This window comes from Ammospiza caudacuta, chromosome 3 (assembly GCF_027887145.1).
Source record: "Ammospiza caudacuta isolate bAmmCau1 chromosome 3, bAmmCau1.pri, whole genome shotgun sequence".
Lineage (NCBI taxonomy): Eukaryota > Metazoa > Chordata > Aves > Passeriformes > Passerellidae > Ammospiza > Ammospiza caudacuta.
The window spans coordinates 89,199,536-89,220,080 of record NC_080595.1 but is presented as its reverse complement, the minus strand read 5'-3'; the positions used below and the strand labels follow the sequence as shown (position 1 = coordinate 89,220,080).

Sequence of the window (20,545 nt, the reverse complement as noted above, 5' to 3'; positions counted from 1 at the left end):
TCTGATTTTCAGATGTCTTGCATGTCAAGTATTATTGCCCTGGGTTTCTTTTTTTATTCATTTTTGCAATAAGTGATTAGGTAGAGGAGGAAATAGCTATGGAATTTTTAAAAATGGATACAGAGAATACCTGCACTGATGAATTTCCTTCAATAAAGACAGCTGCTTATATGTGCTCAGAGTTTGACAAAGTGCAAAAAAAAAACCCCCAAACAATTATATAATTTAATATTTTAATGAGAAGAGTGTTGAAACACTTCTAATGTCAGTCTTTAGTTATTTAGAAAGTATCATTTGTAGTGGTCATGGATAGTAAGGGTGAATTTTAATACTTGCTAGGGCTGTCATTTTGTCACGATATGATGTGGTTAGTTAAACAATTTAAAATATCACATCTAATACCTAAATAATTTTTTTCTGTAGAGAGGAAAGATACCAATCACATAAAATAAATAATCCAAATGCATATGCCTCCAATAATTCATGCTTCATATTTTAGGATTTTTACCTCAGATAGTTCAAAATGCAGGAATCTCTGGTTTCAGAATACCTTTTCTTTTTTTTCCTCATACCTTAAAGGTACAGGGCTTTAGGGGAGGAGTCTGTTGTTTTTCATAGTCTTGAGGACTTTTACTGAATCACACAAGCTATAAAGTGTGAGGTTATTTGAGAACATGTATCATGATGGGCAGGTGTAGTATATTACAGGCAATTGTGTGGAGACGTTATTAGATATATTGTCTGTATTGTTGCTCAAATTTTTGCTATAATACCTCCTTAGAACAGTGTATAGATTTCTAAAAAAATTATGAGCATAAGTATGGCTAGAAAGATTGTTATTTCACTGTAGTTTACTTCTGTGTTTCTTCCCCCCCCACTTCTTTTTAGTTCCTTCAGATGTGTTTTTTATAAATTCGCTATGGAAAGGGTTTTATGAATATTCAGGAAAAAGACAGCCTGCTACTCTCACTGTTGATTGGTTCAATACTACAAGCAGCAAAGTGAATGCCACATTCATTGAGGCGTCCAACATACAGCTCAAACTATCAGGTAGGTTCAGAATTTGGTATTAAAGAAGTTCTTATATTTTTTTTTAAATCTGTTCAGTTTTGATGCATTTTCATTCAAATGGAAAATGAAACAAAGACTTTATATTTTTGCTAAAAATAATTTTCTTTTGCAAAAGGAAACGCTTTAATGAAATAGCTTCTGTCACTTCATGTGCGATCATCCATCTATTTAAGCCATTATATTTCAAATAGATATTGAGAAAGGGTTCATTAATCTCAGACTGTTGGATAGCATTGGTGTGTTGAACTCACAGGAAATACTGAAGTAGCAGACAAAATGTATGTAGGCATATTAAGAATTGCAAAACTGGAAAGCTCAATTAATCAATATTGATTAATATCTACCTTAAAACAGTGTGGAATTAATAATGGCATAGCATAATCTAGGCATAGATAATTAAATAACATCATAAATTATGCATACCTTATAATCAACATCATGCTTTCCTTTTTGCTAATGTAACTGTAGTTTAGAATTAGCCTTTCACCACAGTTCTATTGAAAAGAACATTATCAGCTATCACTATATTTTAAGGTCAAGAGTTCAGAGAGAACTGCAGTAGATGGTTGCCAAAGAGGAATTTTTTTTAATGCAATACTGATACCTACTGTAGCAATATACTGTAGTGATGTCAGTAAAATCCATTTTTTCCCAGATCAAGGAAATTCCAGGAAAGTAGTTCTATCTGAATTTCTGAAATACAGTGTAAAAACACAACTGCCCTATTCTGTATAAAATTAAATGATAGAGATCTATCTTTGCATATTCTTATCAAGTATGGTGAGGCAAAAGACCAGTTAAATAAGATCCAGCCTTAAATCTTGAGGTTTTTCATGTTACGAAATTCTTTTATTACAGAATGTTTTCTACAAACTCTTTTAGTTCAAAAGGGACATAATTAGATTTTAGGGGGTATTTGAACAAACTGGTTGAAGATTTGTTTAAAAGGTATGTCTTGCCTCCTTTATTTTAATAGGTGTTTACAAGAAGGAAGAAGCCCATCTACTCTTGAAAGCTTTTCAAATTAAAGGACCAAGTGACATTTTTGTAAGCAAGTATGAAAACGACAACTGGGCACTAGATGGTTATGTAAGTACCCAGGTTGCCATGGATAAAGATGACTGAGATTAAATTCTGAAGTAATTTATGATTATCTATGTAAATATATCCATTTTTTTGTCTTATGAATATGTAATCCAGCACTCTGGATCTCAGTGTAGAGATTGGATTACCATTCTCTTTCAGAAATATGTATACAAGCTTCTATCTACTGTACTCTGATTAGAATTTTTAGTATATAAAAGGGAAAGTGGAGTGAATCGGCATATTTTGCCATGGTTTTGCCTTGTTTCCTTAGATGGGAGTGTAATTTTACCCTTAGTAATATTGTTCTTTATTGGTTTTGTAAATAGCTCACTGTAATAAAAGTACACCTAATCTTGAAGGAAAACAGCGTTTTACACTTTACATTTCTTCTTTCTGCCTCATGATACTTTCTATGGAAAAAAAGTTTTAAATCTGACAATTCAGCAGGCTTCTATATCTGCGTACCAATTCAATTATGATATGGCATTTCAAAAATTTTAAAACCCAGCTATATACAGGTATATATAGGTATTTTTAAAATACCTGTAAATTAAATTTTATAGGTATTTCTAAAATATTCCAGGTGTTATTTTTAATACCATTGCAAATAAATAAAATAAAACATTTGACATGATAAATATTGTATCAGCATAGAAAAGTCACTACTATTTTAAAGGCTAAGTGTGAAAATCTGTGCTCCATATTATCTAGTCTGAGTCACAAAAAACAGGCTGAATGTTATTTATTAATTTCAGAAATCCTTTTTTCTGTTTCAACATATTCTAGGTATCCTCAGGGCTTGAAAGAGGAGTTTTCACTTATCAAGGTGATATACATGGAAAAGACTTTGGAAAATTTATGCTCCAAAGACAAGGTACATGCTTTCATAGATCTTAAATATGTATCATCTTTTGGGGTCTTGCAAGAATGAATTCAAAGAATTACTCAGCTATTTAGATGAACTAGGCATGTTTATTTTACACTACTCCTATTACAAAACATAACCATATATGCATATTTAAAATATACAGTTCAAATCCTCATTTAACTCTTCTTAACACGTTACTATCACAGGTTTTCAAGTGTAGCAACCTAAAAAGTACAGGATGCTTTTAAAGAGAATGCCATTTCAATCACTTGCATTTGTTTTTGAAAGTACCAGGGATATTATGCAATGCAAACACATTTCCTGCTTAAATGTATAAATTGTAGTCAGAATCATATAAGAAATTAAAAGGACAGAATCAACCCTAATTTTAACAGTGTCATTTGGAGAGTCCCTGTTGCTGGTGAATGTTTTCAGAATGTATGTGTATTTGGACAGAATTTTACTTTACTGTCAAAAATATTAAGTGTCTGAGGTATGTATTACAGCTATGGGCTCAAGTGCTCTAGCAGCTGGTATAAGACTAGTTATTTTGCTCATAAAATAGTTTTATCATAAAAACTAAAGTATTTACTTATAAAATATTCACTCATAAAACATTTTTGGCAAATACTGAGTGTAGGCATCTGCATTTCCTGATCCTGGAACTACAACAAAGTGGTCAAAGCACAGTATATACACAGAAAAGTACTGGTTTAGGAAGAGGAGACAGCCTAGCTGATATCTCTATGACAGACTGTATGTACTTTTTATAAATTGCCTTGGTTCCATCAGCTTCACTGCTGCTGTACCCAGTGCTCTTTAGAATTCCCTTGAATCGCTTTTGTACTTGTTTGCTCTCTTAAGTACTGTAATAGCAGTTATGCTGTGGATTTGCTCATCTTGGCCATCTCTTAAATTGTTAAGTATGTTTAGTGACTAGGGGCAGAAACCCATCTCTTCAGAGTCCCAGCCTAAGAACTGCCAATTATTGAAGCCGAATACAAATTCAAGCTTCAGAATAAACTCTTGTGTAGGACAGATTATGTGGCTGCCTGTACTTTCATGTAATCTTTACTACGGTATATCTAAGGTGCTTTTACTTTCTGATTTTAGCTATCATACTGTAAAAGCAGAGCATCGACATTTGTTCAAACACGTTTCTGTTGAGCAGCCTTTGTTATCTTGAAACAGTAAGAATGTGGTTTGTTGTTTCTGTTTGGGGGAAATGTATATTTGTATTTGCTATTATTTTAAGCAAGATAAAAAATATATCCATAGTTTGCCAACTACCTAAAATAAAAGCTTGATTCTATGTGAAATTAATAACTCATAGTGGTAATTGAAGAATAAGCACAAAGTTAAACAGTTAGAGAATTCTCTGGTGGATATATTCTACAGTAGTGGACAATATTGCTGATATCACCCTTTAGAGCTGTGATATAAGAGATCAGTTTGTATAAGGCTAGTAAGGAGCTGGAGTTAATCCAAGTTAATCCTGCATTCCTGGACTGAGGATCTCTCATCTTCAGCTTTGACATCCTGGTAGAGAGCTTGCTGCAAAGGCAGACACCATCTCTTTTACAAGATTGCTAAATAGGCACTGATTTTCTATAAATTGCTTATTCTTTATTGAATAATTAAGAGCTAAAAGGAAACAGCAAATTTCCATCCAATACACGTCGTATTTGTCAATACCCTCTTATATTCAAGTGCAATTTGCTTTTGTTTTTAAATCTATTCTGTTCATTAATATTTTGCTGAAATGATGACCTCGTATATCCTCTGTCTGAAGACTTAACATATTTCTGATTTTTAAGTTTAATTATTTACTGCCTTTGCAGTAAGCCAAAAGTACACATAAACTGGTGCATACATCAAGCAGTGTGAAATTCTCCATCTGCAAGCATATTTCAAAGGCAGCATTTATGGAGAACTACTTGGTCAAATGGGAAAGACCAAGGTATTTTATTAATAATTTTCTATAACACAATGCTAGAAAAAGACTGGTCTCAGTGGGTATCACAGAATCACAGAATATTCTGAGTTGGAGGGGACCTGCAAGGAAAATCATGTCCAGCTATTAAATGAATGACTCATACAGCAATCAAACAACTGAGTATGCTCATTCTTCGAACTTAGTGACATGAAAACAGAAAGAAATTTTCTTTTTTAGTACTTTTTATCCTCTCTCAGAAGCAATTTTGGTTGTAGCCTGGGAAAACAATGTGAAGTACAAAGAGATCTGATATAAGTCTGTTTAGAGAACTAGAACTGTACCTGAGTCTTCTTAAAAGGCCCAAGTTGTGACACTAAATTATTTAACCTCTTTTGTCCAGTAATCTAATTTCTGAGGGCTTTTTGTTGTTAAAGTTGCTGTTAGGTTATAGCAACTTGATTTTTTAAAGGATGCAAGTCTGTGGCTAAGTTGAGTTTCAGCAATTGCTGAGTGCCTATGCTTCAACACTAAATTTATAGAAGATGTTTATTCTAAAATCTGTTCATTTCAATCTGGACACTTCTTCTAAAATTGTGTAAAAAGGTGGCTTTGTGAAAAGAGAAACCTTCTACACAAAATTATTATTTTCCTATATTTATTTTCTCTGGAGAAATAAAATGACCCACCTTTTTTCTTTCCTCTAAGTACTTTTTGACTTGTCTAGATTGATATAACTATTAACAAAAACCGAAATATGCATAATTAGTTTGCATCTGTGTTATATTAGATCAATGGCTGTGGAATACACATCCATTACTGGAAAATTAATCAACTCTTAAAAGTGTTGAATATCATGAGATGTGAATTTTAAATTTCATTCTATAAGTCGTCCTTCCTCTCCAGTTAATTTCACAGAACATCATCATTCACAAGAAAACTCTACATCTAAACAGGGTACTGAAAGAGTACCCTGAGAGCTCCAGAGAGAGCTCCACATTAGCTAAAGCACAAACAGATATCTGGAGTAATGAGCTATGGAACTGTTATTTAACACATCTACACCCAGTGAGGCACCTATCCAGAGTCCTTGCTGTCCAGCAGGTTCAATCAGGTGAAGAAGCTCCAGCCCATGTTGTTCCTTGGAAGCTGCTGATTTTCTTTCTGTGTTGGTACTTTTTTCTCTTAAATCCTTGACCTGCTAACCATCCTTGTCTCAGAAATTGCTTTTAGGCATGTCATTGTACTTTTCTTAATCTTGCATGGCTTTTGCTGTCACATTTTCTCTGATTTGAACAGCATTTCTCTTAGTAAGACTGAGCCATGCTGTACAGATGCCAGTCAACTGAAACCCCGAGCTAGGAGCCATAGGAGAAGTGCATATGATAGATCCACATAATGATAAGAAAATGTTTTTTAATCAGAGAATCATGGAATGGCTTTGGTCAGAAGGGCAGGATTGCCACCATGAGATCAGGTTGCACTGTATTTTCTTTTAAAAAGTATTATTTTCTATTAGGTATAAATGAAACACTTTTCAATCACCTCAAGAATAAAAATACACAGCTTGTACATTAATGAATGCACTGGGTGTTATTAAAATTTGAATTCAGCTGACTGCTGCTGTTTTAGGAGGCTAAAGCCCAGTTATTACATGAATTGTTAAATAATCCCAAAAACATTTACAATCTTACTGATCTTCCCTCTTTTAAATAACACATTTCCCAGTGACAAGATATGGCTGTTTTAATGAAAAGTAAATAAAATTATCTTTTGCAAACATTTTGTATGTATATTTAAGTATTTCCCCTTTTCTATTTTTAGATGTGGTAGCAACTACTACCTTAGTTTGGGCAGTAATAATGCTGTCAGGAGAATGAGAAAGTTCACATCAGGATATGTTTAATCACAAACAGATCTGAAAATTATTATGATGAGTAGACTAGACCATGTTGAAATTATACTGAGTCTCATACATGACTGAAATTCAAATTATGCAAAACTGCAGTGAAGGTTTTCTTCCTAATGAAAAGCACATGCAATGCAGAATCTGAACGTGGTCAACTCAAGGTTGAAACTCTCCAATTAAAGCTTGTAAACTTCAGTCAAAAATGTCTAGTTTGTTACCTTAAGTGTGGTACTTCAAAAATTGTCGAGATACAGAATATGTGATTACCTCCACTAGAAGTCTTGTGTAAAGTATTAAATGTGAATCAGATATCCAACATAGATAACTTAAAAGAAACTCTTTATGTGTAAATTTGTGCCTGATTTTAAATCTTGAGCTACACAATACTTTTTAAAATTAACTAAATAAACCAAAAAGGTCACACTGAAAATTGTTTTTTTATAAATTTTATAGTTTTTCTGTTGCTTCTACATTAAAATATATCTATATATCTATCATATGTGGCATGATGATAGCTTTGAGATAGAATTTAAGACTTCATTGATCACACATATTTCTATTTGAAATTTGTATAAGAATTTGAATATTAATTCCAGATTTTTTTTGGTGTAATTTGACTTCAATGAGTTTAACAATTTCCTTATTTTTTATTAATTACTCCAAATAATTGAAAAAACAACTGGAGATTGTGGTGGTATAGGATGAAGAAAGTGATAACTGAATGTGTATGTTTCGTTGGGTTTTTTTTTAGAGTCTGTCACTTCTTCTAACCAATAAAAAATATTTAAATCAGTACTTCAAAACTTCTATTAACTGTTTGGCCAACTGTAGTTTGTCTGTTTTCAATTTAGACAAGTTAGAGGATGCCCAGTACATGTACCATGCAGAACAAATACATAAATTTATGCCAAATATATTTCCACAGCTTGAGTTTTGGGACAAGTACTGGATTACCAAATCCCAAGATTTTTATAAAATGGTTGTGTTCTGAAACAGTTCAATGTTAAGAGCAGTATGATGAAGTTCATAACATGATCCTATCTACCACAATAATAGGTTTGTTAACTAGAAAAGGTTTTCCTCCACCAGTTCTGCAGAGAAATGTGTAGAGAAGTCTAAAACATGACAGAAAATTAGGACAGTGAAAAATATTTTAGTGCAATATTTTGTCATATTTTAAGTGATCAAATGTAGTAATACTGAAATTCCTAGGGAAGTTGGCTTCATTTTAAAGGCCACTTAGTTACTTCTTAAAATTTAGTACATTTTTTTAAATTAAATGTGCCAAAGCTAGTTTAATATTGACACTTGAAACATCTAAGGTTTGAAGATGTCTCACAGGAAAAAAAACTTATTTGTCTTTTCCATTGAGCTTGAACTGCAAGAAATCATAGAATTGTTAAATTATTTGGGTTGAAAGAGACCTTAGAGATAATTTAGTTCCAAACCACCTACTGTGGCCAGGGGTATTACTCACTAGATAAGGTTGCCAGTGCCCCATCCAGTCTGACCTTGAACACTTCCTGGTTATTACTTTTCTCTCTGGTTTTTTGTTTTCTCAGTTTTTGAACTTGGATGTTTTAGTAGACTGGTGAAATTAGCATAGTGTCCATGTCTCTACTGTATAACTGGTTTGCACTAGAGTCCTAAAAAGACTGATTGATGCTGCGGCTGTCAAGGAGTTGTGGTGTTTGAAACACCCTGTACTGGTGGTTTGGAGCATTTCTGAGAGGTAAACAGTAGTGTCCCCTGTTCTTCTCCACTCTTAATAGCAATAATACCCCAGAATATCAAGCACAGATACTTGTCCAAGCGTGATCCTCTCTGCGCATTTCCTCTATCCTAGTCTTCCTTTCTTGAATGGGACCTATATTGCTTTCTGAAGAGCTGTGAGTTCAAACTGGCAACATGAAGTTGGATCGCAAAAAACCTTTTATTCCTATAAAATTTTCTGTATTTTTCATCATTAAATTGTCTTTCATCCTTCACATTTTGAATTACCAAGGTGGTTGACTATTTAAGCAACTTAGCGATGTGTCTCTTTACACTGATGAAAAAATATGTTCTGCAAAATGCTTTACAGTCCAGGTTATCTGCCTGTCCACAACAGGAGCCCAGCGAGGCCATGCCACAGGCCACTGCATTTGCATTCTCTGCACTGTTCTATCCACAGCTGCTGGAGGGACGTGGACACAGGTGCAGGCTTGGGAGGGCTCCTGAGCAGAGCAGAGCCACTGTTTTATTGCAGTCACCTCCATTTTTCCTTCCTTGCTCTTGTTTGTTGTGGTCTTGCATTGCTTGTTGTTTCCAAGATGAATATTAAGACTGCTGGCATACAGTACTTTTGCAGAATTAATTTGTTTTTTAGAAGTTATATGGCTTAACTTTATTAAATTGAGTCATCATCAGATTATTATGTCAATAATCATAATTATTTTACTTGCTGAATACTATTTTCAAATAATTTTGATAGTTATTGATATATCATGAAGTGGTATTAACATTATTTATACTATGATTCTGCATGCTATTTATTTCAAGTTTTTAAATATAATTATTTGATCAAGACATCATCTTCTTTAACTCTTGAATAAAAAGGATATCATAAGCTAGATAAGATGGGGATTTTTTTTCTCCTCATAGATAATGTGGAAATTTTATTTCTGCCCATTTTGTTTCATTTCAGGTCCTTTAAGTGCAGACACAGACCTTTCAAATCACTATTATGGTACAAACAGCAGTTCAGTTGCAGCTGCCATCCTGGTACCATTCTTTGCTCTAATATTATCAGGGTTTGCATTTTACCTCTACAAACACAGGTATTGTAAATATTATATATTCAATAATTTAATAAGTTTTTAGGTTTGATTTTGATAGGTAACTAGAGAACACAGTGCTAAAAGCTTTTAGGAACATCTTTGCTCTAGAAAGACAAATATTTCTAGGTATTCCCATGAAGGAGTTCAGTGTAGGGCAGTTCTTAATGGTGCACATTTTGAAAAATGAGTTGCTCTATTAAGGAGCAAAAACCTTTCAACCTTCTTGGTTCGTTAGGCTGAATCAGATTGAAATCTGAGGTCACATGTTCTATGTTTTCATTTTAATGCCTTATTAAATTGAGTGTATGTTGCTTCTTTCAAAAAGCTTATTAGTACTAATTATACAAGCTGAAAAATCCATAAATCCCATGAGGGAACAGCCCATAATGCAACTACTTATAGTATGTGCTGAGTCAGCTAATGATTACTATAAGAATTGGCACCACTTCAGGTCATATGAATTTTTTCTATGGCCCTAGATAATAGAATAAATCCAACAATGTTGTCTGAATTCTGGTTTGAAGGCTGATATCTATGTATCCTCTGAAAATTTGTTCATTCTGAGAACTATTTGCAAAATAGTATATAACAGGAACATGCTTTTTAAACTTTTGTACTATAATCATGACACCAAGAGTATTTTGTGATTGCAAGAAATCACACAGACAATCTGAGGTCTACCAGTGCCCTACGATGCAGGAGACTGTCTGCCCTCCTCAGCATTAGATGGTTTGGGAAAAACAAATTGCCGTGGGGCTTGAACTTGGGGACTGCAGTTAAAAATGATGCATGTCCTGAAATGTGGTATAGCCTTTTGTTGACAAAAACTGCTCAGGAAGAGCTGTCAACTATGTCTTCAAACTTGATATTGTAAGATGCTTTTCTGATGCCTACAGGCCTACATTTTCAGACAGCTCCTGTTCTGCAGTGGTGGGGGGAGCTTTAAGAGCATCATGAAAGCCCAGGCATTTGGACCTGGAGAAGAAATAGAATGAAAAGGGAATATTGCTTAGAAAGAGGAGGCAAACTCATAAAAAATTAATTTTGTGACACAGGGGTACATTTTGTAGTTTATCCAGTGAAATTTTTAATGCCCTGCAGGAGCAGTAGAGATATGTATGTATTTAATAGAGATATGTATGTATTTAATAGAGATAAAACTCATTCTTTAGACAAGCAGCTATAATCCTTCTGTTAATGGTATGGCTGGTGCAGCACTGCAGTTCTGTCAGCATTTGAATTATATTTGAGATAGGAGATGTTTCTCATAACTTAATATTTCAAATAATATTTTTCCCTTTCTTCTATATTCAGTGAATTGCTTACACTGAACTGCAGGTTTTAGAGGCGATATAAGTGTCATATTGCCATCAAAAAACTAACAAGTTGATTAGTGAGGTAAATTAATTTTAGGTCAAACTTTATTCTTTTCAAAAGAAAGGATGTTCCAATGGAAAAAGAACAGAATCTATAAGTTTTGAAGGGTCTTTCTTGCAATTACATTAATGATCAGAGTAACAACATGAAACTTTCAAAATGATGCAATGGTAGTTATGTCCCTAGGGGATTTCTTTAACAGAGAATTTGAAGGTCTTAGGATACAATTTTATGGATGTTTCTGCTGTGCTATCTCACACAAACATCATCTAATTAGAACCAAGGTTGTTAAATCTTTTTTACACAGTTATAGCTGTTATCTGGCTGACAGGGATTACTTCAGGAATGAAGACTGCATCCCAATTTTTCTGAGCAAAATTAAAATATATTTAATTAATTTTAGTTAGGAAATGTCCTAGTTAGTTTCTAAGATTGTTTAGAAGTTATAAAATTAAAATAGGCATAAAAAATATTTATTAGTAACAAAATTATTTCCATGTTGTCAATTTCCACTAGTGATAACTTTCAGTGACAGCTTTCCCCCATCTGCTACCCAAAACAGAATAATTTTATAAGAAGAACTTGACTTCCAGAACCCTTTTCCGAAATTATATAATAAGATTATAAATTGTTTTATTAAGCATATTTTGCAGTCTTTTATCTCCTTTCTTGCCTTATTACAATTACTTGTATAAAACAATATACTGAACTTATTATATTTCTTTAGATACTTCTAGATACTAAGAGATTTAAGTTTAAAATATTAGTACATAATATCATAGGATATCACTTTCTAAATATATAATAAAAACCGCACAGTTCTGGTTTATTTTTATTTAATTATTGTCTTAATTTGTTCTAACAGAGCTTTGCATAAAAATGTGAATGTTCTTGAAACTTTGATAAATCTTTCATGGTAAGAAAACACTATCAAAAAGAAAAGATTGGTTAGTTTCAGTATCATTTGATGCTGAATTGTCAACATTTATGGGAATATCAGTCAGGATTTGATCAATCTGATTACAGGTGTTTGGATGAGGTATTTAGCAGTGTTTATTGTTGGTACAGAGGTAGAAAGACATACTGTGGGAGATCTACCTGGAATAAATGGAATTGCAGACACTTACCTGGAGGCTACTACCACTAGCAGTGCAAGATATTGTGGATGCTTGCTGTTGTATGTAGACAGAGTGGAAATATTAGAATGTCTTATTGCTGATAATAATTTCCTGTCTTTCTTTCCCAGAACAAGACCAAAAGTACAGTACAATGGATATGCTGGACATGAAAACAGTAATGGACAAGCTTCATTTGAAAATCCCATGTATGACACAAACTTAAAACCCACAGAGGCAAAGGCTGTGAGGTTTGATACGACTCTGAACACAGTTTGTACAGTGGTATAGCCTTCAGTGCCCAATATGACTGATTCATAGCCATACCTCTGATGGACAAGCAGTAATTCCTTTGGTGCCATATACCAGTTTCCCTTCTCTTGGCTTTGCTGCTGTAATCTTTAACATCTTCTGTCAGCCTACATGCAGCTAAATTTTCTGGTAAAAACGTGTCAGTCTTCGGGGGATCGGACAAAGAATATTTTTTCATCTTAAAGTTGGATCAAAATGCCTGGCTGCATCTGCTTCAAACCAAGGCACACTTTAAGGAAGACTGCCAAGTCATGCCAATTTGTCATATTTAATGCCTCAGACTCTCATATTTGTATGCGGCTGAATGCCTTTCAATGTGTTCTTCTGGGCACTTGGATAAATCCTTTCAGTACTGTGACAAATGATAGCACCACAGATTATCCCCGGGAATATTCTGAAGAAATAAAGCTCTCTTGAAGAAGGAGACAGCCTTCCTTGAGGTTGCATACACTTGCAAATGCTTTACCATTGAAATCTTGCTAAAATTAGAAATACTTAAAGTATATTTTATTCATAGGGCAGTTTTGCCTATTCCCCAATCTGCCGTTAATATCGCAAAATATTAATGCACAATTTTTTTTTTGCACTAGGGTGTAATGGCTGACTGAGTAAGATACTGGTAAAAGTATACAGGGTTTCTACACGCTGTCCATTGTATATAGACATTCACTCACTCTTTGCCAAGCAAAACATTCCACAACAAATTTACTTGGAGTATTAAATTGACCCCCATGTTTAGCACCAGTTAAAATCTTGTGCTATAGAGGATAATGTTTCTTTTGTAAATTTTTAACTAAACTTAATTGTAAACATGATTACAAGTCACTGGAGACTTTCAGCCAGAACAAGAGCCCATTTCTAAGAAATTTTCATTGCCACTATTGTTTTCTTCTGAAATTGGTCATCAATCACCACTGTCAGTATCATACTATTTAACAGCAGGGGGCTTAGCAGCTATTGCTGCTTGCCATGTACAAATGTGAATAGTAATTTATTTTAGATAGCTCATAAAGCCTGTGAGCCTGTGCTCATAATACGGTCTTCCCCTTTGCATTTTTTTTCCATTTTTCCTTTAATATGACATCATTTTCTGATGTTACGTGGAACTAAAACACATCGCAGTAGCATAGAAAAACACAGGACAAATTGTCCATAAAAATGCTCATTCAGTTTCTACTTTGAACAAAGAGAAATATTCAACTATGTTTGCTTTGTTTATTTTAAATTTTATTAAACACACCGCTTGCTGCTTTTTTACTCACACAGTTTGACATAGATATTTATACATATAAAGGTTGAGTAATCATTAGTGTTTGCACAGAATTAGAGGTTTTATTGAATGAAAATAAACAATCAAAAATGCCATTGGGCAGATTAATTAAACTGAGTTTTAAAATTAGGAAATCATAGTAAATAATGAAGCAAAATCTGGTTTTAGTCATACACATTGAGTTCATATACAGGAAAGATGTTTTGCTTTTCTTCTAATTCAGGGCTGTTTTTTTGGATGCTGTTTTTTTGTTTTACTTTTCTGAACTTCAAAATTTCCTATTGTCCTATTGCTATCTAAGCCTGTTGAAAAGTTTTTTCTGAACTTCATATGTGTGTAGATCTGGCTGTTGTACACAAAAAAAAAGGTAATATAAGCCCAGTAACAGGTTTTTCAGCTAATGTTGCAGAATGCAACAAAAATTTCAAAGGTAACCCTTGGTCAGCTTAACTACATCTGTTAGATGAAAAATACCAGCAATATAATACATAATAATTTTAGGGCCTGCAGCTGTTATGTTCTTTATATGAGCAAGAAACTCTGAAGAAAATTTAATAAATAATCCTTTCTAGTCAGTTCCTTGTTAATTTTGTTTGTAGTTTTTTGCTTTCTTTTTTTGTTTTTTTTTTTTTCTGAAGTTATTGTGCAGTAAGTTTCATTTAGCTGTCGCATCTCAGAGTCCTTCACATTTTCTGAGAAAGAACAGTCATCAGGTAAAAGTTATCCTGATCCTCCCCTGCAGAGAGGCAGTTGCTTGGCAAATGAAGAGCTTCTGTAGGAACAGTGGGCTAGGAAGGAGGATATTGTCTGAGTAAAGTTTCTGACAGGTGTTAAAAATTGACATTACTGCATTAAAACTCTTTCTGTAGTGGCAATGACAGAAAAAAAAATGGAATTCTGAAAACAAAACACATACCTTTTATTGATGAGTTCTAGTCCTGTCATTACAGTGTATGCTTCAGTGCCCTGTCTCACTATGACCACCAAGGAATGTGTTGGAGGATAAAAGAGGACAGTTAAGACCATAGTTTGGTCTTTTGTATTAGAGCACCCAGATTCCATGAATCCATTATCCAGTGGTTCATTTTGAGAGGTAATGTAACAAATGCTTATCCTGAGTGAGTGCTCTTTGATCAGGGACACTCAAAAGGACCACACTTACAAATTATCCTAGGTCTGCTTGGAGTGTTGATTAAGGAGCAGCCTCACACTGGAAACCAAGCAAAACCAAAGTATTGCAGTCTAATCAGTTCTACCCACAGCTTTCAAATTCCTCTCCTTCTTCACTGTGTTTGAGTCTTCTGTTCAGGTTGGATCTCCTTCTCCTGAAGTTATCATACAGAGGGCTGTGTATGCATGCACTTAGATATGGTGCTTCTTCAGAGTGAGGCTCTTAAGATGATGTGCAGTGGCTGGGTAATGGCAGCCAGGAAATCTTTTTTTTTTCATATAAATGCAGAAGACTTTTCCCCCAGCGTTGACCAGATCATTATGAAAGGCTAATAATACATGCTATATTTTTTTTAAAAAAAACAGGTTATGTGCTTCAAAGCTGTTAAAAACTGCTGCTTGTATCACACATCTTGCCTTTCTCCAGGCTAGCTGCAATAATTTTTTTTCTTGTGTAAAATATTTTGTAAACAAAAAAGTTGTTATTAAAAAATAAAAAAAAAAGTGGGGGATGGGGGTGGGGGGACTGGGGAGAACGCCCGCATAATGACCAAGTCAATCTAATTTTCATTCCCACTATTCCATTCTGCCATTTCACTACATGCTGCTGTGACATGAAGTAGGTGCAAAAGAACTTTTTGTACAGAGATATATTTTTTATGAAGAATTTGTAAAATTATTAAATATGATGTACTTTTTTGATTAATGTAGGTAAATTGTTAAAAATAAATGTTTTTACAATACAAAAAGAAATTGTAATTTTCCCAATAATGTAAAATTTACCATCTTTAGCTGATTTTCAGTTCTGATCCTATTACACTTGTATTAATATTAAAGTGGCCTGTTAAAAATAAACAGTATTCTCTTTTGAAAAAAAAAAAAAAAAAGAAACAAACATAAAAGACTGTAATATAGCCTGTGCAATGCCACCTACCTTGAAAACAAAACCAGAGTTCTAATTAAATATTTAATTTTAGATTTTCATCTATTGTGTGACCTCTTCTTATCAACTTTGTTCCTTCTATTTCCTTTTATGCTTTTAAAATTCAGATACCAGTTTTTATTATGTAATGTTTCAACACAATGTTAGTCTTGTCATCTTATGTTTTCAAGCATTTTGTAACTTGGGAAAAAAATTCAGGCTCTGTCTAGTGAGGAGGGATTTACCTCCTGTTATGTTACAGGTTCAGATTTTAAAATGTGACTTAAGATTTTTTGTTATTTATAAAAAATAACTGGTTTATTCTTCCACAAGCCTGCACCCTACCCACGGAATTGATGGATCACATGGAGCCAGAGGTATTTCCAATTTTAACATCTGAGAGCTATTTTAGCATTCTTCAAATGTGCATACTTTGAATGAAATAAAAAGGCTTTTTAAATGCTTTCATACATAAAGTTAGCCATACATATTAATGTTTTCAAATCAATATATGAAATTCTAAACATTTTAAAAATATTTTAGCATGTATTGATGTTAAAAAAGCCCCTGATTTTATTTACTTCCTGACAGATTAACAAAGAGTCAGTTTTCAAGAGTATTCTACCCATTATTCCTTTGGGAATCAGTGGTAATATATGAGTGTGGTTCACTTTTAGAAAGAACTAAGATATGTGCACGTCCTTGCTGGTAATATGGTATCTTATAAAAGTTTCCATCTCTCACAATGATCTGACTATCCTGACACTAAGCTGTAAACTGTAATCACTGACGCTATCACAGCTGATATTGAGGTTCTTTCTGACAGGGAGTCATGATTTTTACCTCTTTCACAAACAGGAGTCTAAATTTGCTAAACAAATGAGCTATTGTACTTTTCACTATTGCCAAACTGCAGTGACAGCTTTTAAACATTATTTCCCCTTATGATCTATTGAAAAACACAGCATAGTATATCGAATTTCAGATTCTACAGAAATCATTTTAGAAAAGAGATATTTTCTGGGTGTTCAGGATGCAGTATGTAAGAGCCACTCTCAATTGAATCTGTAAAGAATGAACACACTTGTTTTCCAGCTGGCATCTACTATCTTTGCAGCAGCAGTGAGTTCATAAACAGTATCAAAGCATAACAATTGCTATGATTTACTCAAAATGGAAAATGCTTCTTTTAAAGCTGCATTTAATTTTAAAATCCAATAAACTGCATTAAACACTGCTGTCTGCTCCAGCATGATTACTAACTCCAAACCACAGGACCTTGACGTCATATGGCTCAATGCCTGAAGCAGCTGGGGTCGAAAGGTGAAAGAAGAAGGTCTTCTGCAGGATATTGCCTTTAAATAAGTCAAATAAATTGCTTTTAAGCATGCATCTGTAATACACAAAAAGAAAACAAGAAAGCAATCATAAAATAATAGAAGGGCCTGGGTTGGAAGGGCCCTTAGAGATCATCTGGTCCCTCCCATATGCAGGGACACCTTATATGCTTGAGGGATTCAATCCAAAGGCCTTTATTTTTTTTAAAGCAGTATTACAGTTTCAAAACCTTACTGATGACAGTTTCAAACAAAAAATGGTTTCCACCAAAGAGCACAGGATTATAGCCTGAACCTCACTAAAAAAATCCAAAAATGGTTAACATATGCCTATACATATGCCTAGTGATTAGTTATCAGAACTTGGTTATATATGTATGATATGAGAAATTAGAAGATCCTCCTAAGAAGTTATACATTTTTTATTTGTAGAAAATTATAATTATACCAAATTACAGATATATGTAGCAAGCATGGGGAAGTGTGAATAAGCTTGGAGCCTAATCCACAGGGGAATTTGGGCTCAGGTTTTCAGTGTTTAACTTCCAGGAATGTTTGTTCCTTGCCAGAAGCTTCAGCACCAAGTTGTGTACCTACAGTTCATGAAAAAAATGAGAGCTGTAAGATTTTGCATGTCATTTCCACAGAGCTCAGCGAATTGAGTAGAGCCAGCTGAACTAAACAGTAAGAAATACTAAGGCAAGAGGAATGCTTAAGCATCTCAGCTTTGTCTGAGGAACATACACTTTTCATTGGGATTCATGACAGAAATTACTCAAATCTGGGCAGATTAGTCATATCAGTAAGGGATTATTTTTCCTGCAAGCCCCAAAACAAAATGGAGAGTTAGTGTTCCTTTTCCTCTTCACACCCAAGAGTGTTAAAGTGGTTAAAGTGGTCAAATTAGGCATTTGGGGTCAGAGGTCAAGACTTCTTTAGCCTGAGGAGAAACACAATGTTCTTAATCATAACTAAGATTGCTATAAGCACTCAGCTGTTAAAAGTAAGTCCTGGGAAATTATCAGTACCTCATTCTCCCTGCAATGCACTATTTGACATAGTAAAGATTTTGAAGAATTCCTTTTGGATTGTGCCTTGAAGACAAAATATGTGAGGAGGAAGAATCTTTTTAACCATGATGTAGGTAAATTAGCATGAAGAATAAAATTGTGTGACTGGTGGTCTACACAGGAAGAAACGATAGCTGGGTTGAATATCAAAACACACCCAAAACAAAGGGTTTTGAGGATATAAATTTTGAATTTAGGATATGAATGTCAGAAACTATAGACCTCTTTAACTCTTGGTGTACCAAAAGTTTGAGTTGGCCCATGCTGTGAAAGAACACAAGGATAATTCCTTAAAGGAAAAGATTACACAGAAATGAAGTGTTAAAAGAACATACTCCCATGCTCAGGAACATCCTCTGATGATGTTATATTTTTTAGTATAAATACACTCTTAAAAATTTGAGTGGCTCTAAGAGCAGAATTGCTCACCAAAAATGCTCATCAAAATGAGATTTATAAAGGCTAATGATCATCTTATTTCGCAACTGTAACAAAAATATAATAGATGATGTACCTCAGATGAGGAACCTTTTTCTGTCAGTTTGTAATAAGCATGGGCAGAATGTGTCCAGCAGACTGAAGTTTTTGACATACCTCACAGAAGATCATGCACTCACGTTTGGTCATAAGTTAGGTGAACGCTGCTTACTCTAAAACAAAGAATCTAGCTCTAGACAAATCCAAACCTCAAATGTGGCCAGCTGAGATACACTAAGATGGTGTTGAAGAGAGATGTACTAAGTTCTACCTCCATGGGTGTTGTATCTGAGTAGAGCTGTTGGGACAGTGTGGAGACAATCTGTAACTTAACGCAGTTCTGTTGAAGTCCTTTAGTTGCACTTTCCTCTTATATGTCATTATCCATGCCCATAATATCCACATAAATAGAGTTAAACAGTGCAGGAATCTAGGCTGAAGGTAAAGGCTCAATCCAGATGTGATTTAGAAGGCTAGTGAAGAAGAATGTGTTCTCAGTCTGGCATTCTGAGTGATGTTATCTGTTGATCTGGGTCATTAGGCAGGAAAAATAGGTTTTGGAAAGGAAACAAGTCAATTCAAGCCAGAAGAGGGGGACATGGAAGAAGAGTCTTCTATTATTCATCTCAAGGTTTCCACAGGACATAGCACTTATACTGGGTTACAGGGATTATGGACTTTGGGTGTATTCCATGTAGATCCACTTCTAGAGCAGTAATCCATGTGTGATCACACCAAGGCACAGAGAACAGACCTGGCTGAATTATTCATAGGCCACAGCACAGCAGCAGTATGGCAACCTGATATGGAGCTCTTCCACTAACATGAAGAGTTGCTGTTTTCCAGATGGACCTGATATAAGACTCTGGATCCTTGCTCATACAAAGTGGCTTCCAATAAAAAAGAAAAGACAATTAGAGGAATTAACTTATTCTGTCTGATATTCATCTTTCACTGAGACATTGAAGACTTCTTGCTTGTAAAAGGGGGTTAACCTGAGAAGCTGTGCAGAGATGGGTTGTCAGGTTTGGTTGTTATGAGAGGGCAGGAGGATAAGGCTCTCTTTAGAGGAATATACTTTTGGAAGTATAAAAATAGTCAGGAAAAGTGTTGAAAGAACATACATAAAAGAACAAAAGGGTCAGCTGTGGTAAGGGGGTCAGCTGTCAGTCCTGATGGTTTTATTGATAGAGTCATAAGGAAGACAAGGTGGAGGAATGCACCAACAAGCATGAAAGCAAAGTTCTTCAAGAACCCTTTGGTCTGGAAAGGTTAGATGAAGAAATTCCTGGAGTTCCTGAATCCCTGCAAGAGGCTGAGGAGTTCTCAAAATAGCCAGGTTTATGCTGATCATCTTGACATTGCTAAAAAAATGAAATTAACAAATAGGAGGTTACTTTCACTTTCCTCCCTCTGCCTTCCAGCCCCAGCTATCATTTTTCTGGTTCACGAAAATCAGCTTTTGTTTGTCTTCTGAATATTATCCACCACACCTTCTTGATCTCTTCTTTTTCTCTCTATTTTCTCTGTAACTCACTCTCCAGTTTTCTATGACTTGATGAATAAAATATGTAATTTATAAGGATTTTGCTCATGACTTTGCATTTCAGGGAATAGCAAAGTCTGGTTAAGGTGGGAGATGTATCTGAGTGGTTGGGAGGGGATATCAGAGCTTGATATGGTTAATAAAGGGTGAAGAATAAACAAAAGGGGAGTAATATAGTTTGGCAACGATTTGCATACGAGGAAAGTAAAGGCAAAATGAACCATTTCATCTGTTTGAGGGGTTTGTCTGTCGTTTTTAAGATC

At 34.4% G+C, this 20,545-nt stretch overlaps 1 protein-coding gene across 1 annotated transcript in view; it reads left to right on the top strand.

Moving 5' to 3' along the window:
* The window catches only part of CSMD1 (CUB and Sushi multiple domains 1), a 1,059,051-nt gene extending 1,045,529 nt beyond the window's left edge, over positions 1-13,522 (top strand). The window contains exons 66-70 of the mRNA XM_058802826.1: positions 889-1,050; positions 2,048-2,160; positions 2,944-3,031; positions 9,554-9,686; positions 12,310-13,522. Coding sequence (XP_058658809.1) covers positions 889-1,050; positions 2,048-2,160; positions 2,944-3,031; positions 9,554-9,686; positions 12,310-12,469 — 656 coding nt within the window. The 3' untranslated portion in view covers positions 12,470-13,522. The remainder of the gene's footprint in view (positions 1-888; positions 1,051-2,047; positions 2,161-2,943; positions 3,032-9,553; positions 9,687-12,309) is intronic.
* Positions 13,523-20,545: the final 7,023 nt, after the last annotated feature.